The sequence below is a fragment of the Psittacula echo genome (assembly GCF_963264785.1).
Source record: "Psittacula echo genome assembly, chromosome: 25".
NCBI lineage: Eukaryota > Metazoa > Chordata > Aves > Psittaciformes > Psittacidae > Psittacula > Psittacula echo.
Window position 1 is genome coordinate 4,149,407 of NC_137760.1, and position 22,405 is coordinate 4,171,811.

Consider the following 22,405-nt stretch of genomic DNA (forward strand, 5'->3'; position numbering starts at 1 on the left):
ATAACGCACAGAACACGCGCTAGATCCATCTTCCCTCGCCCCTATTCAACCCATGGGTAGAGAGGCTGCAACCTCGAGCTCATCCCTGCTAGGGGATGGAAAGACCCCAGGAGCAGGTCCTGCACTGCCCTTTCGGGCTGCTCTTCCCATGGGGAGGGATGGGGCTGAAGGGAGGTGCCTGATGGTGACAAGAACACCCATGGATGGAACGGGGCACACCAGCTTGTCCCATCCTGCTGCTTGCTTGAGGACCGCTTGCGGCTGCAGGCTTGCTCCCTGAGGGCCTCCTGAAGAGGAGGCTGCCTATGAGATGTGGCTTGAATGCATCAGCACCAGCATCAGGTTCATCCTCATCCGATGGAGCCACTTCTCACCGTCAACCTCCCCAAAGCCTTCCGCTGCCCTGGCACTGATGGACCAGCAGGACAGAGCCCATCCCTATATATCCAGGTGGAAGCTGGAAGCTGGAGGCTTCTCTTGGTGGGCCGGCAGCTGCGTGGGTTTGTGGCACATGGAGTCCGTCAGGGGAGGGTAATACTGCCTGTAGCAGAGGTAGGCAAGCACGAAGCCAATGGCTGAGCCAACCAACACGTCTGTGGGCAAGAGCAGAGGAGAGTTAAGTCCCCTTGGCCCTCACAAGCTTCATGACTGAGCTCTCCAACAGGAAAACCTCCAAACCCGAGGGGTTTTGATCACTCCTCAGGTTCAGAGCCCACCACGGGCTCCCCTTGCACTGAAGGTCCCCAGTTGTGCCCCTGGGTAGACACTGACACGTCGTGAGACCCACGCTGCGTGCAGTGCTGGTGTCCTCAACATACGAGGATGCTCAGGGGCTGGAGCAGCTCCTGCATGGAGCCAGGCTGAGAACATCGGGGCTGGAGAAGAGAAGCTGCGTGGGGACCCCAGAGCAGCTTCCAGTGTCTGAAGGGGGCTACAAGGATGCTGGAGAGGGACCTGCATCAGGGACTGGAGCGATAGGACAGGGGGTGATGGGTTCAGACTGAAACAGGGGAGGTTCAGGTTGGAGATAAGGAAGAAGCTCTTTACTGTGAGGGTGCTGAGGCACTGGAATGGGTTGCCCAGGGAAGGTGCGGATGCTCCATCCCTGGCAGTGTTCAAGGCCAGGTTGGACAGAGCCTTGGCTGACCTGGTTTAGTGTGAGGCGTCCCTGCCCATGGCAAGGGGTTGGAACTGGATGAGCTTTAAGCTCCTTTCCAACCCAACCCATTCTGTGCTCTCAGACCCACCTTGCCAGTGGTGTTTGTAGTCGCAGGTGCGGGACACGGCAATGAGGGTGGCGAGGAAGAGCGGGAGGAGGAAGGCGCAGAGGCGCAGGGCTCTGCCTCCCCGGCCCGGCGTGAAGCAGCGCAGCTTCCCCCCGATGTAGAAGGCAGAGAAGGCGAGACCAGCGAAGGCGACTGGAAGAGAAACGCGTCGCTTCACCCTCTGCCCTGCTGCCACGGAGGGGCTGCCCTGCCCATGGGAAGCATTGGCTTGTGAGGGATGCAGAAGCCGGTCCTTGGTGAGCATCCCTCATCCCAGGGGTTACAGGCAGCTTCCCATGAAGGTTTTCACCCCACTGCTTTGCAGAGGGAAAGCTGAGACACCCCCCCCCCCCCCGAAACGTACCCAAAGCCACAGGGTGCATAAAGCAAAGCCAGGTTTGGCTCCCCATGGCTCACCCATGGCCATGGAATACTCACAGGAAGCGTGTCCGCTGGGGAAGCTCTTGCGCCCCTCGGTCACTGTGCTGGAGTCTCCCGTGCACACCAGCTCCACGTTGGCTTGTCCATCGGGGAAGCAGCGATAGAAGAAGTCCGGCCGTGGCCTGGGGCAGAGCAGCAGAGCTCAGCTCATGGGTGCACGGTGCTCAGGAGAGCCCCCAGCCCCTTCAATGAGCATCGCATCCGAACACAGTCGCTCAGGGCTGCGGCTTGGCACAGGCAACCAAGGTGGGGAGATGAAACCATCCCACCCGCTCCCTGTGTGCCGGAGCCCGTCCATGCGATGCCCGGATCCCCACCAGTGCCTGCTCTGATGCTCAATGGCCTTTCCAGCCAGCCACAACCCGTTCTGTCCCCACTGAAGGTGTCCAGCTCCAGCTTCTGGCCCTGGCTGCTCCTATTGCAGCTCTGCCATGGCCCAGACCCGCATCCCCTCCCCGCATGGCGCAATGAGGAAGGAGCCAGCTTCTCACCTCCCCACCATGAGCTTCAGGGCATTCGTGAGGACCCCATTCAGGGCTAGAGCAAGGCTGGCAGCTGGGAGAGAGCAGAGAGGTCACATCAGCACCATCCCCACCGCAGTGCGAGGCTGTTTGAGGCCCGACCTCAGAGCAGCTTCCAGCGTCTGAAGGGGGCTGGATGAGGATGCTGGAGCGGGGCTCTTCATCAGGGACTGGACAGGACAAGGGGTGATGGGTTCAGACCGAAACAGGGGCAGTTCAGGTTGGAGATAAGGAAGTTCTTTACTGTGAGGATGCTGAATGCTCCATCCCTGGCAGTACAGACCCTTGGGCAACATGGTCTAGGGCAAGGCATCCCTGCCCACGGCCAGGGGCTGGAACTGGATGCTCTTAAGCCCCTTCCCAACCCAACCCATTCTGCGGTTCTACGTTGAGGCACCGGCACAGCGCTTGTGCCCCACAAGAGCAAAGGAGCCTGCTACGAGCGCCCTGGCTCCGCCAGCACGGCAGGGGAAGGAGCAGCTCACCAAGGCAGGCTTCCCGCGTGTCCTCCCGGTCGGCGCCCAGGAAGAGCCTTGCGAGGCCGATGAGCAGCAAGGGGGACAGGAAGGCGATGAGCTGCCGCGGGAGGAGGCGGCCGTCAGCGTGCGTGAGCCGTGAACGCAACACAGCGGCACAGCCAGGCAAGCATCCCTGCCCTCTCCCAGCGCTGCACGTCCATCAGAGCACAAAGCCGGCTCTGCGGCAGCAGCACCCACACTGCTCGTCAGCGAGAAACACAGGGGATGCTGATGCAGAGAAACCCGGTTATCACTCAGCATCCCCCCCCCGGGACACCCATAGCGCCCGAAAGAACTACGGGTATTGATAGTAGAGGTCTTTAGGTAGAGGGGAGACTGAGAGCACCCCGTGAGGGTGATGGGACACTGGGATGGGTTGAACGGAGCTGTGGCTGCCCCATCCCTGGCAGCGCTCAAGGCCGGGTTGGAGCACCCTGCTCTGGTGCCCCCATGGCAGGGGTTGGAGCTGGATGAGCTTTAAGGTCCCTTTAACCCAGAGCAGGCCGTGCCTCTACGAGGATGCCCAAAGGAGGAAGGGGCGGAACTCACAGCCATGGGCAGCGCGGGCACTCGATCCGCCTCCGTGTAGGGGTTCCGATAGAGCCACATCTCCTCGGGCTGCACCAGGCGCTGGAAGGGCGGCAGGAACTCCGTGATGCTGCGCGGGGAAGGGAACGGGAAAGGGGCTCAGGCGGCGGGGCCGGGGCTGGGGCTGGGGCAGGGCCCGCGCCGTGCCCCGCTCTCACTCACACGAACGCTGCCAGCAGCAGGGCCCGCACCGCAGCCTCGGCCGCCAGCTCCGCACCGCAGCCCGCCCGCCGCATGGCCCCACCGCCCGCCCCGCACCGCCCTGCCCGGGGCGGAGCCCAGCACGGCCCTTCCTAGCTCAGGGGCGGGGAGGCCGCTTGGCTCGTTGGGGAGAGCGGATCCCGGAGCAGGGAGCACCGAGGGGATCGGTTCCTATAGGAACCAAGAGGGGGGACCAGACGGGAGCGGATCCCATAGGAACGGAGCAGGGAGCACCGACGGGAGTGGATCCCATAGGAACCAAGGGGGAACCCCGAGGGGTCCAGATCCCATAGGAACCGAGCAGGGAGCACCGAGGGGAGCGGATCCCATAGGAACCAAGAGGGAGCCCTGAGGAGAGCGGATCCCATAGGAACCAAGAGGGAGCCCTGAGGAGAGCGGATCCCATAGGAACCAAGGGGGAACCCCGAGGAGTCCGGATCCCATAGGAACCGAGCAGGGAGCACCGAGGGGAGCGGATCCCATAGGAACCAAGAGGGAACCCCCGGGGGGACCGGATCCCATAGGAACCAAGAGGGAACCTCGAGGGGCCCGGATCCCATAGGAACCAAGCAGGGAGCACTGACGGGAGTGGATCCCATAGGAACCGGTTCCTATAGGAACCAAGAGGGGCCTCGAGGGGAGCGGATCCCATAAGAACCAAGAGGGGCCCCGAGGGGAGCAGATCCCATAGGAACCAAGAGGGGTCTCGAGGGGAGTGGATCCCATAAGAACCAAGAGGGAGCCCTGAGGGGAACGGTTCCCATAGGAACCAAGAAGGAGCCACAGGGGGGACCGGCTCCCATAGGAACCACACCAGGAGCTCCCTCAGGAGCAGGGTGAAGCCCCGTTCCCCCTGCCCACCCCAAGACAAGAAGGAGGGAAAAGCCTTTTTGGTCGTCGGAACATTCAGAACGATTTATTGAAGTCAACCTCAAGCAAAAGTTCAGATCAGTGGAATGTCATTTAAAAACCTTCCCAAATGAATCCTCACGGAAGCAAAAAAACCACATCCGAATTCCAAAGGAGTTGTAAAATAAAAAAAGGCAACATCTCCGGAAATAGAATGTACAAAAATTATATGGTTCCTACCATCACACACATTCAAGTAAGAAGCTAGAATATTACAGGCAAGTCTAGGTACGCTATAACTAGGTGACGGTCAGCTACCTATGTACAGGGTTAACCAAGCTTTACAGGTTTCACACTATGCAGGACATAGGCCGAACAACAAAACCCCCCAATATCGGCTATCTCAAAGTCTATGCGGCAACATCAAGTCATAATACAGTTAATGCCCCAATGGAACATGGCCAGGGAAAGGGAACACTACTCCCTTAGTGTCCAGAGCTTCTAGGCGACTCCCAAGGACTCTTTAGGATACCGGCTTCAGTGACTATGGATGCTTTTGCTATGAGAGACTCACTCGCGTGATGGCCTTAACAGGACCTACAAGGTTTGGTACAGATAAAGGCTATGGAGATAATGACTCTACAAAGGGCATCCTCGGAGCACACGGGGATGGAAACGGGATCTGCACGTACCTGCCTTGTGCAAACGGGGTCGGATCCCAACGGCAGCCCCGCGCCCTTGGATTGAGAAGGACACCGGGAATGAGACGAGATGGGGAATGGCTCCCTATAGCCTGTTGGTAACAGCAGAGGCGGTGAAGGAGCGAATGGCTTTGGCAAAGTCAAACATGATTTCCCTTTTGGAGTTCACGGGAGTCTGCTGTGCAGAGCACAGAGGCTCCGCATCCCTCTCCCCACAGCACAGCCCCGCACGGGGTAATAAAACCTGAGCTCGATGCTCAGGAATGGAACATAACAGGAAACACCTTATTTTGTGAGGGTGTTTTTACCTCTTCCTTTATGCTCGGACCATTGTGAACCCATCCGAAGCGGAGGAGGGTACTGTGAGTGCAAATGGGGTTTTGCTACACAAAGGTAGGGGAAAGCCAAAGGGAACCCGAAAGCTGAACGGCATCAGCGCCACGGTGCCGCCTCTCGAGCCTGAAAACGGCCCCCTTTCCATGTGCCACGGATTCAGTGTCCAGCGGGAGCAGGGAGGGAGTTGAGGGAAGGCAAAAGACGTTCTCAATGGAGGATACATAAAGAATGCATAAATAAACCAAACAAACCAAAGCTGCGGAAGGAACCGCAGAGCTTCAAGTACATTAAACCCTGAATTCAATGAGGCAGAGGTTTTCAATGTTAAAGTGACTACTTCGTACCAGCGCTGGACACCCCCCTCCCCACCCAACCCACAGAGTTCTGGCAAGATTCAATATATACAGATTTGATGCTGTTCAGCACGTCTAGGGATTGGGTCTTTCCCATTCTATCCTGAAATGAAAGATACAAAGAAGGGTTTTCGCCCGAAGAAAGGCCAAAATCCAACGTTCCGGCCCTACTACTCCATTCCAACAGGTATCTCCAAGACCAGAGAAGGGAATTTGCCCCCCAAATTGCCTTTAGTGTTATCCTTCCTGAGCTGCAAATGCCTTCGACAGTCTATGGAGAGGACAAGTCTACATAAATGACCTGAAAGCTACAACTAAATGCTTGCACCATGGATGTAGGGAGTCAACCAGCGTTTGGCCATGGTCTGTGCTAAGGTGCAACCTAGAGTAAAAGCCCCAGTAAACAACACAATCCTGTTCACTTCACACAGCAGCTTTGAGGCGGCGCCAAAGGGGAGCACGCAGGTGATGGAGAGGGAGCCAGAGCGTGGTGCTCCCTTGGGAATGGGAGACAAAGCAAGGGAAAAGCATGACAGCGCATTGCGGTGAAGGAATAAAGGGGTCTTTAACAGCAGGTTCAAGCTCTCAACCAAAATCACAACAGGCCTGTGGATTTCTTGCAGGCATCAGCATGAAACAGCCAAATTAGCACCCAATATTACTTATCCCAGTTGAGGATACAGCTCCCCCTTGATGCCAGTTAGAGCATCCATTCAACCTCTTCCTTACGAAGGAATGCCGTTATCACTGTTCAGTCTGTTGAGACGGGGTTAAAAGGTGTGTTTGAACGTTGTGTTTGGCAAATAGAACAACCCTCCGGTCAAGAAGATGCTTCAGTGTGGCATTTTCTTCTCTCAGAACATTAAAGATTCACCTTCTCTCCAACAGCATGAAATCCAGTTCAGACTCTTTGCTCCCCAGTCTCCTGTTGCTCCAGGTTTTGGCTATCCTTAAGCTTAGGTTTTTTGGCGGAAAAAAGCAGCACCTGTAAGAAGTTTGAGCCCAAAACGAACCAAGACCTCGAGTGCATGGCACAGGAGCAGCAGCAGCCCTCAATTCACAGCATTTGCCATGGTTTTAAGCCTTCTGTGACCCTTTGTGTGGCCTGCGAGGTGAAGGATGGTCCATGGCTCTCATCCTTCCACTCCTCACCATGTGCAGTGCTCATGAGGGGGGTCCTGGTGCCCTCACACCATTGACCCAGTGAAAACTGCACTCACCCCACAGCCACACTCTGTATTCCCAAGAGAACATCATCGGAACATGATCAAGCCTAATAAATAAGCTGAAGTAAACACATCGGGCCTTACTGCAGCACGAGCTACGTCTGGCACTGCTCAAAAGGGCAAACACCCCCAGTAAGAGCCTAAAAAGAGACATTTCTCACCGGAAATGGGAAGAAAAAGAGAAACCTTTTCTGGAAAGGGCTTTTCGTTGTGTAAAAAGTACCAAAATAGAGCACTGCTTTCAAGCAACGTTAGTGTTTCTGAGGTTCTCTGTAGTACAGACCGCAACGTGAAGTGCTTTGCAGAGCCCAGGAGCCTCTCTACCAGAACTGCCCCCCTCCCAGGTACACCCCAAGCACCCATGGGTGCTCAGGAGAGGAGCTGCTGGCTCAGTTAATGGCACTGTAGTGTATTCTGTCATTTCTGATTGCACGCAAACAGATTCCAACCCCTCATCTGAGGGCTAAGACACCACCAGCCAGAGGCAAGACACCTTCTACCACCTCACCTGTACTTCTTCAGCCTTTGATTTGCTTAACTGAGAAGTCACCACGTTTCTGGAGGTTTCCTAAAGACACAGCTCTTAACCCAAAGGCTTCATTCAGCCAGATGCCAGCAACACTTGGCATGAATTCCTTATCTTCAATACCTCATTCTCAAGCACACACGTCAGAAGTGCGCTCTCACTGCACCAGGGCAGGGGGGACACACAGTGCTTGGGTGAAGGGTTCACCAAAGGTGAAAGCAGTTCTCCAGACTCCTTGCACATGAAAGAGAAGGGAACAGGTTCTTAAAGGACCCTACTCCTCCTGGAGCAGCCCCTTCGAAAGCCTCTCTAGCAGAGGAAATCCAAGGGAGAACTGTTTCAGGAGGCTCAAGTTGGTTGCTGTGAACGCAGCCCGTGACCCAGGCGGAAAATACCCTGTTCATTGAAGTGCTGAGATTTTCCTTAGCTCCATTAACAAGGATTAAAGCCAGAAGCTCTCTCAGCAGAAATAATACCCAAGCATTCAGTCAAAGCAAACACACACATGGGTCCGATTCCTTCCGTGCTCCAATCTCCTCGGATTTGAAGCTAATGGGAGGCTGGGAAGGCAGCAGGAAGGACCCACACGAACGCAACCGCAGGGAAACAAGCACAGACTTGGCAGGTGACAAATACCTACGCACAGAGCAGGGATCTCTCCTCCTCCCTCTAACAGGAGGCAATGGCAGCGCTCCCATGGGCAGGATTAAGACTTCAGTTCCCAGTGTGCTTGCAGGCTGAGGCTCTCCTGACTAGGAAGGTTTTCCACCTTAGGCAGGATAATGGAATGCCCATTGTGCCATTAAGCTCTTTCTGCATTTCCACCTGCCTGCAAACACCCACTTACAGCTCCAGCAGGGAGCTGCAATTCCTGCCCTCCTCCACCAGTGCCAGATCACGGCATTACGAGCAACTTCCAAGAAGTCACCCACCCCATTTGTCATTGGAAAAGCTTGACAACAACATTCAGAGGTTAACATGAACATAACCTACCTTCTCCAAATGCCTTATAACAGTAAACACTGGGACAGAGGCATTTCAGGGCCACCTGCTCTGAACCCCACACCTGCCCGTGTGGCACCTCAGCATTACAGAGTGGGGAGGCTTTGTCCTTGCCGTAAACTAGACACAGAGGTGACCTTGGCTTTGCTGCTTTGTTTCTAAAGCCACGAAGCCTGAGCAAAGCCAGATCTTCCAAAACCCTTTGGAAATTAAATAAATAAATATGCTGCTATGATTTGCTTTCTACACTCAAGAGAACAGGTTTGAAACGGAATATTCTTTGCACTGTCAACAGGTTTCTCCTTTGGAGGCCAAGACGTCTCTGGTTGCCCACAGTTAAGAGCTGCTGTAGCACATTCAAGGGTAAAAGAAAAGACCAAACAACACAACCCAACCACCACCGCCTGCTTCTGCTCGCTCAGAGGAAATGGTCCCGATCCCAGTGCGCACGCGACGATGCCAAAGACTGAACGTGCCCAGCAGTCTCTTTGAGTTCATCGCCTGCCTGCCCCCTCTCTTCTCCCCTTCCCTTGGCTCCTTGTAACCCAATTCACTCCTTGGCTTCTTCAGCGGGGTTCTGTGCTTCCAATTTGCACTTGATCTTGCTCCAGTACTCGGGTGCCACAGGAGACTTGGGGTCGTGCGCGGAGCAGCAGGGGCGGCCGTCCAGCGCCGACGGCACCAGCGCTCCCTGCTCGTGGTCTTTGCAGAAGGAGTGAGGGCAGAACTCGCAGAAGGAAACGGCAGGGTTGCTACAGACGTCGCACTGATGCCACGGACATTCCCACTTTCCTGAGGATGGGAAGGGGAGGGAAGAGAAGACAGGAAGCTGGGATTAGTGCGTTTAGGAGACAGCACCGGCCGTTAACCCTTACTCCGTGTTGGAACTGTGCAGATGAATGCAAAGGAAGGTCAGGAAAATCAGCTCTCACTGGAGTTGCCACTTCTGCTTCTCAAGTCCAACAGACATGGTGCACCTTTTAGGCCTCACTTGGCTCAAAGCATCAAAATGTGCACAACCAGAGCCCCAAACAAAGAGAGCTCAATCTCCTCTGGCATCAAAACACCAAACGTCCTTGCAAAAGGAGACTGGTTTGATTTGGGAGCATCTCTTACTGACCTGGACTTGCTCAGATAGGTCTCTCCAAACTAAGTCGTTTCATGGAAGCCTGAATGCATTAGTTTTGGAAACTAAGTGAGAAATGGCTAAAAGAAGAATAAATTGGGTAAAAATCCGTTGGAGCATAAAAGCCCCAGATCCCCAAACCATTCAGACACGTCCTTCTGTGACCATGTGCTCAACTCTGGGACTGCAGAGGTGCACTGAGCATAGGAGAAAGGGAAACCAAAAGCTTCTTGCTGCTTCTTCAGCTTCACTTGCGGCAGCTGCTTGGATAATTTAATCCTAGACTAATCTGGCCTTCCAATGATTTCCATCAAAGTCTTTGGAATCAGGAAGATTAAAGAGAGAAAAGCTTTTCCCAAATCCTGCCACGGGATTAAGATGTTGTATTGTTGAATAACCTGAACCCCGGCTACAGAGAACTCTGCCTTAACATGGAGAACTCAAACAGAAGGTACGTGCCATCCTTCAGCAGTAGCTAAATTAAACACATTAGAGAACATGAAGTATTACAACACCTCTCTGCCCATCATGTCAGAACACTGCCACCTGATGTATGCCAAAGCAAATAGGCTGCTTCTAACCTAAATGAATGCTGCATTTCAGCTCTAACACTGCAGGAAGGAAAGCTGAACAGGAAAGCACAGGACTGCTCTTACCGAAAGGGGGTTGAGTCAGGTTAAGGCATAGGAGGTGGTATGCTTTGGGACAGTCCTTTTTGTCACACATGACTAGCTCTCCCCCGTCGCCGCACTGGAAGCAGTTGTCTTCATGCATCTGCTTCTGCTCTGTTTTTATTTTCCTCTTCTTCTGCTTTAACTTTGCATTCTTCACCTTCTCTTCGTTTGCTGTTGCAAATGCTGTCTGGCAATTACAAAGAGCACAGCATACAGTCACTTTATAAACCCCTTGCATTACAATTAATCCCTTGGGGTTATTATTTGCGTGCACTCTGCTTACATTAAATCCACCCCAAATAGGAGTTTAAGCTACAAAAGCCAGAAAGGCTCATCTGCGTGTGTCTGAATTAACACAGTTTGGTACACGAAGTCCACAACAGCACTACTGTGCCTTTAGAGACTGCCAAGGGTGGGAAGTATTAGAATCATAGAACCACAGAACGGTTTGGGTTGGAAAGGACCTTAAGATCATCCAGTTCCAACCCCCTGCCATGGGCAGGGACGCCTCACACGAGACCGTGTCACCCAGGCTGGCCTTGAACACTGCCAGGGATGGAGCATTCACCACTTCTTTGGCCAACCTGAACTAGAGCTAAATCAAACAACAGCCTCCCTGCCCTGCTCTCACTGGATCTCTGCATTTGGGAGGAGAAGCTTCAGTGTTCATCCACGTACCTTTGGACGCACCCCGAGGAAACCACTGCAGTTTTCTGCTCCGCAGTGACACTCGGTCCTCCCATTGCCCAGGCAATCCAAGTTGTAATTAAAGGTTAACTCCATCCCTAAAACACAAAGAGAAAACAATTCACCCACAGAGCCACGGAGGAAAGACAAGGCTTGGGAGGAGGCGTCCATCAGGTTTAGCCTGCAGATCCAGCAGCAATATGTTTGGAAGGAAACAATGCATTGATTTCCTCGACTCCACTATCACACAGAGCCAGGCACAACGGGAGATCAGGTGAAACACTGAGCCTGGAAAGATAACATCACCCCAGACAAATCCTGATGAAAGACCAGTACTGTGCTAAGCAGTTACAGGCCAGAGTTAACACTGTACTTGGCAGCAAAGCCTACGGTTAGCTCTAACAGCAGCTTTCAGCTTCAAAACCTCCAGCTACAGATCCCTAGAACTCACTTGTCTCTGCTCCAATGAATGACAAAGTGCCTATAAATGTTGCTGGTGTTATGGAATTTAAGAGGAAAACCACCACAGCCCGTTATAGCCATAGAGACAGAAGTACAGGTGCAGAACAGTGCATCTCCTTACCTGCAGGAATGTCACAAAGAGCAAACAGTCCAACCCTAATGTCCCCGTTCACCGTCCACTTCTGTGTTTCACAGTTTGGATTACAACTATGGTTCATAAACCGAGAGTAATTCCCTTTTGGGCCAGCATCTATGATCCGGTCCTTCAGAGCAAAAAAGACAAAGACACAGTCAAGTACTTACAAAGAAAAAGGTGGAACAACAACTGATTACTAATGGCCAAGGCAGCACAAATACACTTATTACATATATTGGTTCCAAGTGCTAAGTTTTCCCTTAAGAGCTAATGAAAGACAGCCTGAAGATCGATGCTACAATGTGAAATAGGCACAACCTGAGGTACAGGTTCTCTGTTTCACCTCCTCACCCACTGCCTTAAAGGGAAGCACTGAGGTGCGGATAGGAGGGTAACAGCAAACATGGAACAATGCTTCTGCCAGCATTCTGCCCCTAGTTTCAACCATCAGCAGCTCGTACGGAACAAGGTGTGACGTGTACCTTTGTTACAGTTAACATATAGAAGTTGGTCACGCTGTTCTCATGCGCGCGCTTGATGCGCAGCCTGCACTCCTCCTCGTCAATCAGCTCACCAACGTATTCATTCACAAATTCACCCTGGAAGGGAAGGAGAACAAGGTAAGCACGGGTTTATCATCTCCTTCCTATCCTAAAGGGGAGCAGCACAGGATGAAAAGCATTTCCTATAAAACCATACTGCAATCATCACAGGAAGCATCGAAATTTAACCCTCTCGTAGGCAGAGGTGAGTCTAAGCAATAATCCTGCTCAGAATGAGAAGAGCAGCATAATACTGCTTCTATCTCACATTTCTAGAGACTGTAAACTACGCTTTAAAGCCAAGGAGATAAATCCCTGTAAAAATGGATAAAAGCAGCACATTGACAGTTTAAATGACTACCCACAAAGCTTTCATCCTGGCATTGCACTGTGGGTTACCCTACACGCCGCCTGTGCATACAGCTCAGTACCACGTCGGTTCTAATGGGAGAAGAATCAGTTCAGGATCTCTTCGCCTCTCCTACACTTCCCAGCTCTCTTGGATTTCATTATCTTCAATTCAGGGCAAGGTTGACTTTGTCCTTTGTAATTCTACCTTTTTAATGCTCCTTTTTGTCCTGAGGCCCCATCCCCGTCGATCAGTTTTGATGATTTCAGCATCAGGGTAGAGTCTTTTGGTGAAACACTGGTTCTGGCATCGCTCTCCCGCAGGGCACACTTGGGGGTGGCACTCGTACTGCAGCATCCTGTTCAAACACTCCGATTCCAGGCCACAGGGGTTCTCATCCGAGGGCTTGCAGTTACAGCGAGGGATCTCCGACAGGTCAGCCACCTGAATCTGAACCTTCCCTATCACCTTGTTGGACTGCGGAGCAAAGAGGAAAAGGAATCGATGATGAAGGCAATGCACAAAGAACACGGATGTAACTGCTCCGTTGGAAAGGACCTGAAGGATCATCTGGTTCAACCTTTCTAGGCAAAGCATGACCTAGACCACATGTCCCAGGACCCTGACCGGCTGAATCTTAACAGTGTCCAGTGCTGAGGAATCCACTTCCCTAGGGAGATGATTCCAGTGGCTGTCTGTCCACTACCTGTCACTCAACCATGAACTTAACCAGGGACGCACACTGTGCAGAGAAGCCAGCAGTGATTTAAGTGAAGAACACCAAAACTCATGACTCCAGACAGTACAGCCTGAGTCTTCCCCCAGCGAAATCACTGCTTGAGGAAATCAGCGCACGCCAAGTTTACCAAGTACATCGCTGGGATTCCTTCCAACTAAAACCATTAAGGGCACAACATCAAGCCCTGTGTGTCCAAAGCTGCTGCCAAGGGGCAGGGTGAGCAGTTGGCACCCCTGCTAGTGCTGAGGGCCGTGTTAACAGAGGTTAGTACACGTCAGTAGCCGGGAGGTATCTAAGACACAAGCCAAGCTCACAACCAGCCGGTTTCTACCTCAGGTTGACACTGTTCTTCAACTGTAAATGCTCTTTCACAAACACTCTGCCATTGTAAGTCAGAAGAAAAGATTATTGAAAGGAAGAGCAAAATGATTTCTTGGACTTTCCTTATGCTGGAATTGTCGCGCATAATGCTTTGAATACCTCCAAATAGCGATTTAAATACCCAGCTTACCCCAGCACACATTGAAAGGAGGAAAAGAAAGAAGCCAACTCACTTTAATGTGTTTATATGGCGGAGGTTTCCTTGAATTCCTTTCAATTTCTAATGCCTCTTTGCTTTCTCTTTGTGCTTTCAGTTCCTGGAAGCGCTTTGCTGCTTCTTCAAGTGCTGTGCAAGGGAGTTCAAAACAGAAAGCCATTAGCACCAGCAGCTGTTAACCGCATCAATACACATGTATGTATGTTCATTTGTCTTCTTAAAAGCTAGGAACAGAACTCCATAAACAAACCCCAACAAGCTAAGAATGAGTTATTGCAGTACATCATGAAGCTATCATCAGGTACTTTGCAGTACAGGTACCGAACAATGATCCCATGCAGCAGAGCCCCAGCTCCATCTACCCATTTCCCAGCCTGGGGAAGAATTGCACTTGCCCACAACGACACACAATGGGTAGGCACTGAAAGAAACAAGTTCCATCTGCAGTCAAGGGAGCTACAGAAGGCTTGCATTGTAGGTGAACACAGAACACTAGTCACAGAATATTCCCATGCAGGTTAAGTGGTGATGGAGACACAAACACGTGGAATTTTTTTGTCATAAACCACTATAAACTTTGTTTGATTTTACCTTTCTTGAAGGTCTTGTTAATACTAGTTTGCCCCTCAGCAAAGCTTTTATCTCCTTCAACATAAGGGAAAACTCTGCCCTGGTGTACCCAATAGTAGTCATGTGAACCAAAGAAAAATACTGGGAAGTCCCCGATATCATGTTTGAGGCCCTGTATGTTGAGAGGCACAGACCTGGGATTGCAGATCTCTGCTGGCCACCACCTGCAAAGCACAAAGAGAAAGAAGCACCTCAGTTCTCTGAGCCGGTTCTGAGAGGTTGGGCTGAGAAATGAAAGCCAGCATTCCTAAAGGAAGGAATTCCTGCCGCATGCAATCGAGGCTCCGAGCACCATGCACAACACGAGACAAGTTCTTACTCCAGACTTTGGGAAAGCTGGCATCAGGGTGGGTTTCTAAGATCACCCATAAAGTGCTTGTGTTCCTGGGGGTGACTAACAGCCAACACAAGCCACGACATCCTCCTTCTAAAGACAGCCCTGGTTCTCCACATCACTATTACACTCTATAGAGCAAACATAAGCACAACCAAGTGTCCATCAGTGTGCCTGGAATAAGAGGGAGAATGTAATGTCAAGCTGACATCAATATCCAACACGAAGCAGATGAATTACTCTATTTCTAGTTGTCGTTCACAAGGACTGAGCCGATGTGAGTCATCTTCCTGGAGTCCTATAGCACCTTAAAGCCATCCAAAGCATTAATGACTTGCCTGTAATTCCCAAGCTTGACCCAAACGATCTGCTTGTACCGTAGCTTCTTGCCAGCTTTACAGTCATTGCAATTCCAGCATCCCTCTGGCATTTCTATGTTGAGACACTCGGGGTGAAAGGAAGCTGGGCAGGACTCACAGCACAACAGCTTTCCACCTTTAAACAGAGAAAGCCTGCTTGGTTTATAGAAGTGAGGATTTGCTCCCCCCCCCCTGCCCCGACACTCATTTGGAATCATCCACTCCACATTCCCGTCTGTCCCGCAGGAAAACATGGCAAGAGAAAGGGATCAAGTCCGCAGTAACAATGTTGGTTCAAAAGGACTGGGCAGTGACCGATGGGCGAGTTGGGGCTCTCACCTGCAGCACAGACACCCCAAAAAGGCAGCTATTTCGGAAGCCAGCATTCCCAAGGGAAGCACCGCGTCCTAGAGCAGATGGCTTCCACGTCTTTGGTGACGGCCCAACCTTTGCTTTATTTCTTTGGTGATGGCCAAACCGACGAGAACCCCCCCAGATTGGTGAAGAGAAACCCTTTTCCAATCAACATTGTTAGGACTGAGCCCCAGCCACCAGTTAGTGCGCATCAAACCCCGCAGCCTATAGGTTGAGCAATGCTTTTCTGTACCAAGGACATTCCAAGAGAACCGGGGTGGCAATTTCCCCCCCAAAAAGGGAAGTTGGCCACTAGGAGCAGAGCACGGAACACAGGATGAGACCCCCACGAGCTGTCCCCAGAGCTCCTCTGGTGCCCGAAGGCGCAGGGATTCACATTCACTTCTCCGGTTTGCACTGACTCGGCTGGGTTCTATTGGGATTTGATTGAATGTGGAGAGGGGCAGCTCACCCCTAAACTAACAGAGCAGCTCATACAATAATGATGCATGACCCACATATAGTTTCTAGACGTAAGTATATTAAATATACATCTTTTTAGAGGGATATCATTTTCCATAACAAGTTTTCGCGTCCCAGATGGAAAAACCTGGGAGAGACTTCCAAGTATGTCAAGGAATCTTCAATCACAAGCTCCAAAGGAGTGGGAATAGCAGCTTCCAAACCTTTACCAGAAAATCTTGGCCACCTATAGACTTCCAGCAGTATCATCGCATCGCTTGGTGCATGTCACAAAAAGCATTCCTTAAACAAACCACTCGCATGAGCAATCCTGTATTTCCTCTGCTAAGAACAAGCAAATCCAACCCTAGGGATTTTCCCGGAGCTTCCCAAACCCATCAGAGAGAATTTTCGCGTTTAAAAGAGTCTTTTGCCAATGGCAGCTTCAGAGGAAATACAGACCCGGTGTAAATCACTGCAACGTTATATCCGAGATGGGAAAATGCCAAGGGATGCAAAAACCAAACAAAACCAAACACAAGACTTCCAATGCTAAGCAAGAGTAAAACCCCAACACGTTGCTCTCGGGATGCATTAGTGAGATATTGCTCAAGCTAAGCAGAGGGCTCAAAATAATTTGTGTTTTCAGGAATTCCAGGAACTACTGGCAGGGATCCGGCAGTGTCCCAAATAACCTAAGTGCAGCGCGGGGAATGGGGCACCCTCAGGGAACCCAACTTCTATGGGGAATAAAGCATTCCATCTGTTTCATCCAGACAAGAGTTGTGTCCGCAGAGGTGCTCCAGGATTGCCCCAGCATCTCCATGAGGTATCCAAGAGGGACGTGGAGCTGTTGGAGTGAGGCCAGAGGAGGCCACGGAGATGCTGCGAGGGCTGGAGCAGCTCTGCTCTGGAGCCAGGCTGAGAGAGCTGGGCTGGGGCAGCCTGGAGAAGAGAAGGCTCCTGAAGGGGAGACCTTAGAGCAGCTCCAGTGCCTGAAGGGGCTCCAGGAAACCTGGAGAGGGGGGCTTTGGGATACAAGGGATATAGGGACAGGACAAGGTCCTTCCCAACCCAAACCATTCCACGATTCTATGATTCACTTCAGGGATCGAGCACCCATCCCAACGGAGGGGAAGGAGCACCGGTGGTCCCAGTCTAGCAGAGGTGGGATGGGAAGCCCAGGGGCGAATGGACACATGCACAGGCAAAACCTCACTAATTCCAACTTGGGCCATCCTCCAGCCACGGTTCCCACCCTCATTCCACCTGAAAACCCCTTTCTTCCCTCAGGCTCTGCACAAGCTACCTGGAAGGTCTGAAGCAGAACATCCCCCCCTCTTCTTCCATACCTAAAACCAATTTAAGAAGCTGTTTCACATCATCCTGGGTAAGCACTGCACTGCCACAACATCAAGCTCTATTTGCCTCCCGTTCACGTTCAGTGTCAATAGCTTCCTGCAAGCTGGAGCAGCCTAGGTCAGACAGAAAGGGATTGTCCCTCTTCCAAGGAGAATTTAGTGACAGCAATTATTTTAAGCCCTTTTGGAATCAAAAACGAAATCAAAATCGCCAACAACATGAACACAGGCTCACAATAATCAATGAGTGAAGTTCACTGGAAAGCAATAAGTGGTGCTGGACAAGCAGACATTCCTCGGGTGGAGTTGGGAGAGAAATCATAGGAAAAAGCAAAAGAAAATTAAAGAGAAAGAAACTATTTTGGTTACCTTTCTCACATTTCTTTTTGGAAGCTGACGAAGGAGGAGGAATCATAGGTAATTTCATCAACTCAGCACGATTTGACTCATTCAGTAGGTAGTGGGACTTATAGGCATATGAACTGAACAGGGGGTCTGAATGATCCTGCACTACCAGCCCTATACGAAACAAACAGAAAGAGATGAGTTGCAATGAAACTACCCATGATTCCATAAAGGAGAAAATAAAACCAAGCAAATGAACACCTCTAATGCATATAATGGGGGGAATGAACGAAAGAGGAAATGGAGAAAAAGAAAAAGCTGACAGAAAGCTGCCTCGCTAAGGAAGAGGTTTGTGTGTTCCAGAGACTGAATTCAACTGAACTGGGGAAACTCAGGATGAATAAGCTGCTGTTAAGAGGGATTTCAACCCTTCACTTGTGCACTCGGAGACAAGCACAAGAAAAGCACTGATTATAAAGGTGTGGGATCCACCCTCCCTCCCTAGGGATCAAAGCAAGCTCAGTGGGAGAGCTGAGGGTGATGGACACCGCACCAAAGGTCAGGCTGTTACCTGGGGCTACAAGCTGGGAAAGCAAGAAGCCAAGAACTCACTGTCCCACCTATTACAAACCTACCTCTTACTAGCTATGAGAGTGCTTTGCCTTCATAGTCGTTGGAGAAAAATGACAAGGGAAGGCAGTGCTTCTGGAAGGCACCAGAGGGGCAAGAAGGGATGCCCTACACCGGCTGTTCAAAGTGACCCTGCCCTCTTCTCTGTGCCTGTGTTTCAAATGATGTGCTGCATTTCTCTGTCTTCCTCCACCAAGAACAGCTTCTCCTCATCCCTCTGCAGAGCCCTCAGCTACAGGCCAGAAGCACTTGGCCAGTAATTCATAGGAAGAGCAGAGGCACTGATTGCCAAAGAAGCAGGAAAGACGAGCGACCGAGCCAAGCCACTGGTTCTTCCTCTTGTGGGATGCACCAGGGCTGGGTGATGTAGAAAAGCTTTGGGAATGGGGTGCCTAAAAATTGCTGGAGGGGAGAATGGCATCAGCCTACCTGGAACATGTCCATAGGAGGAGTCCCAAACAAGCCTGACCCACACATGCCATCAGGTGAACTAGGATGTGCTCAATGAAGGAAGGGAACAAGCAGTCTCAAGATACACCACATTTCAAGCGCCTCGATAAGCAAGTTTGTGTATTGTGTAGATTCCCTCCCTTCAGTAACGCTTAAATCTCCTTCAGATATCAAGTAAAGCTAATTAAACTACCATTCTTCCATAGAGATGCCCAAGTGCTTCTAAAGCCCTGCATTCCTCATGCCTTTCTGAGCTCCTGCCTTCATGCTGACCACATCTGATTAGACAGGACCCAACTCAACCCACAAAGGGGGTTTGCTAAATGTAAACCTCCCCCAGTCATTCTTGGGCACAGCACACCGGCTCCTGAGCCCAGCTACACCCAATAGTAACAAACCTCATAGAATGTTCTAGACAAACAGGTAGGGAGTTGCTATAAAATACAGAGGATTCAGTCAGTGGCAGTGATTTGTCACGTTTCAAGCTCTAGTAACTAAGACTGGGTGAAGACACAGGGCAGGAAATTCCACCTGCTGGGGATCAGAGGTTACTTCCATTGCCAGGAGAAAAGAGATTTGTGTAGTTTCAGCTCTGATGAAGGCAGGCTCAGGGACAAACAGAATCACTGAAGCAGTGGCAAATGAAAGAGAAAACAAAGAAGAAAGCATGAGCATTCTTCTGCACTTGAGTTATTCTTTAGAATAAATGCAGGTCTGCATCTTCAGCAAGTGTAAGACTCCTTTACTGTACCTGAGCTTTGGAATTTTACATTCTGATTCCTGAGTCAGATATATATAGATATATATAAGGTGGCCAAACAGCAGGTACTGCATAAAGCTTTTCAATAGGTTCTACCAAAGAGAAGTAGGAGGCACTGATTTTACACCTTTGTGTCACAGAGTAAGCAGCCAAAACTTAGAGTAAAAGTCCCCCAGAAGGTTCCCCTTCAGATGTATCTGTAACAAAGTACTGCAGATGTATAATCTAAGTGGGTTCCTCTTTGGTGTTTGGATCTCAAGTTGGCTTCTGGCATCTCTAGTAGCTGGCCTCAGGTGTAATGAAGTACAACCTCAAAGAGATGTGTTTAGCTGGTTAGTATCATGCAATGTATTTTGGTACTACAGCTTCATAGTGCTTTGAAATTGGTAGAAAACATACTAGTCATGCTAAGCCCAGTGGCAGAAGCCTGCCATTGCTCTGCATTCACACCTTGGTGCTAACATAGCTTCATAACTGAGACCAGTGACACCCGCGTCAGCCGAGACCCCACGACCTACCTGGTGTAGGAGCAGAGCAGCAGGACAAGACATCATCCCCCTGCTCATACTGCCAGGGGCAGACTAAAGCCATGCTGGACCTTGCCAAGAGACATTTCTAAGCTGATATTCAAACCAGGCACAGAAAGTCTTCTGTCATAAACCTATCTCTGATCCTGATACCGCACTGACTCCAGACAGTGATTCAGCCTGGGCATTTGTAGGTGTAATAATACCATCAACCAAAGTTAAACACACACCCGATATAAAGCTACCTCAAACCTAAAACCAAAGGGCATAAAGACACACACCCCATCAAATCTGCACGTGTACCTTCATGCAGTGCTGGGGTGATTCCCATTCCTGCCCATCCTGCTTTGGGGTGAGCCCCAGATGTTTGAATAAGCCCACAAAAGGAGGAACACTGAACTGTGTGGTCACCAGCCTTTCATACATTCAGAGGAGCTTTTCCTCATTCTATAACTGCCTGTTTCTCTCTTAGCTTCTGGATTATACAGATACATTTAAAATAATGACTCCTAAATTACTTGGAAATGAGGAAAGGGGAAGAAAGGAGAGAGGGAGAAAGGGAATTATTCCGGCACCACCTTTTCCTTCCTATCCAAAGATCTTCATTACTATCTGCTCTTGCAAACTGAAGGCGCTCTGTCCCATCCTAACCCTCCAAGTGACTGAACACAAGTGAAACCCAGGATCTTCAGCATCCACCTCCTTTTCACTTCCTTATCAGTGACTTTCAAAGCTGCTGAGAAGAACGCAGCCAACAGACCCCTGCAGTACTGTACAGGAGCCATTGCTATTCAAACCTCTCAACCTGCTCCCTGCAGAAGAGTGGTGACTTCAGAGCCATGGAAGGAACAAGTGGGTCAAAAATAAAGACGAAAAAAGGGAAAAGAAAAGTCAAATAAAAGAATTTTGGCATATGGAAAACTCTAGCAATGAAACCTGCCCATGCAGCGCTGCAAATGTTCCCCTTTCAGAGTGCTCAAATGGGATGGTAAGTTATAAACTGAGATGATTTTTGTTCTAGTATGAGGAAACCCTACCTTATAGCCTTAATTTAAACAGGGTTAAGTTTGGGATTGGTAAAAGGACCCCCTTTTGCCCAACAGACAGTGAGTAACCACACAGCATCCATCCTCAGCATGCAACGGCTGGAACTGGGGGCTTCCCATCCACTCTTTCCTACTGGCAAAACAAGCAGGCTCCTGAGGAGCTCCCACTGCTTCTGACCAGCAAATATCAGCAAGTGAAGGCTCACGAGAGCAACAAAGAGACAATCCCAGGCAGCATTGGAACCCCAGAGCATCCTATGGGAAGGGGGCTTTAGGAAACACATTCTTTTTATCACTAAACTGCCCAAAGTGACCACAGAACTATAAAACAAGGGGGGGGGGGGGGGAAGAAAACAAGTGTGCTCACCTCTTGCACAAACGAAACAAAAGCCTACATTTACAGCTGATGAGGAGTGATTCCTTTTGGAATGGTTACTACAGATGAGAATGTGGGATGACACAAACAAGCTTCCTGCAGCAATACAGCCATCTCCTGAGTGATAGGCAATGGGACATCTGAAACATCTCACCATGCGACCTGTTCAATATAGAGAAATGCACCGTGTCACCCTGGAGTCAGGCTAGGGCAGAAGACACCAGAGAGCTGCAAGGCTGCTTTGATTCCACCCAGAAGGACTGGATTAAAAGGAAACATTTACATCTTTAAAAGCTTCACAAAGTTAACTCAACTTTAAGACTCTGTTAAGAAAAAAACACACGGTTTTAGTCATTCTAGAGCCTGTTTGGAAGTATTTTGGGTTAATTTCTACAAGGATTCTTTTTCGCTGGGCAAAGAATTGTTCTAAAAGCCACTCCCAAGTATCTTCTAACAAACAGCATTCCTTGGCCTTGCACTACAGATCCTTCACCTCCATTAAACCCAGCAACAGCAGATGACTTGGGTTGCAGATCCAGGTCTTGAGCCGATTTCCCACCCAGACAGCCTGCAGTTAAGAAGGAAACCCCTCACTCCTCCAACTGCATTCCTAAGGCTAAAGTCGCGTTCATCTTCACGACGACGCGTCGGAGCTTCCTCCCGCTGCTCAAAGCCACTTCTCCTCTCACCTTTGCTTGCTTTATGAATATCCTTATCCATGGAGCAGGCGGTGCAGCAGTGCTGCGGGCAGCGGAAGCCCCGGGACTCAAAGAGAGCCGTGGCGAACTTCCGAACACAGGCCTCGTGGTAGAACTTGCCACACGTGTTGACCGAGCAGCGCTTCACGTCCTTGCCAGGGAGCTTGCAGGAAAAGCACGTGTGTTCTCCTGGGAAGAGAAGGAATAAGGAACAATCCCAACTGTAACGGGCGATTCTTTGTGATACGGACGTTGTGAACAGTTACAGGGGTTTGAGCAACACGGGCTCCTTC

General features: G+C 50.7%; 2 protein-coding genes across 6 annotated transcripts in view; both read right to left on the reverse strand.

Moving 5' to 3' along the window:
- Window positions 1-438: 438 nt before the first annotated feature.
- Window positions 439-3,569, reverse strand: PLPP5 (phospholipid phosphatase 5; the record flags this gene model as incomplete). The annotated part of the gene is made up of 7 exons (XM_080634424.1): window positions 439-593; window positions 1,248-1,418; window positions 1,704-1,828; window positions 2,198-2,261; window positions 2,713-2,803; window positions 3,295-3,403; window positions 3,496-3,569. 7 exons carry the CDS (start codon window positions 3,567-3,569, stop codon window positions 439-441), a joined length of 789 nt encoding a protein of 262 aa, XP_080490550.1.
- An 858-nt stretch (window positions 3,570-4,427) lies between these two features.
- NSD3 (nuclear receptor binding SET domain protein 3) overlaps window positions 4,428-22,405 on the reverse strand; it is a 39,963-nt gene continuing 21,985 nt past the window's right edge. For 3 of the 5 annotated variants that reach the window (XM_080634369.1, XM_080634367.1, XM_080634368.1), the window contains 12 exons: window positions 22,104-22,301; window positions 21,406-21,576; window positions 17,650-17,799; window positions 15,083-15,239; window positions 14,372-14,574; window positions 13,797-13,909; window positions 12,711-12,980; window positions 12,095-12,211; window positions 11,598-11,739; window positions 11,006-11,112; window positions 10,310-10,514; window positions 4,428-9,319 (listed from right to left, as the gene is read on the reverse strand). In XM_080634369.1, the coding sequence (XP_080490495.1) occupies window positions 9,078-9,319; window positions 10,310-10,514; window positions 11,006-11,112; window positions 11,598-11,739; window positions 12,095-12,211; window positions 12,711-12,980; window positions 13,797-13,909; window positions 14,372-14,574; window positions 15,083-15,239; window positions 17,650-17,799; window positions 21,406-21,576; window positions 22,104-22,301 (2,075 nt within the window). In that variant the 3' untranslated portion in view covers window positions 4,428-9,077. Of the gene's footprint in view, window positions 9,320-10,309; window positions 10,515-11,005; window positions 11,113-11,597; window positions 11,740-12,094; window positions 12,212-12,710; window positions 12,981-13,796; window positions 13,910-14,371; window positions 14,575-15,082; window positions 15,240-17,649; window positions 17,800-21,405; window positions 21,577-22,103; window positions 22,302-22,405 lie in introns of those variants that run through there. The other 2 variants (XM_080634370.1, XR_013958506.1) reach the window with 2 other exon arrangements.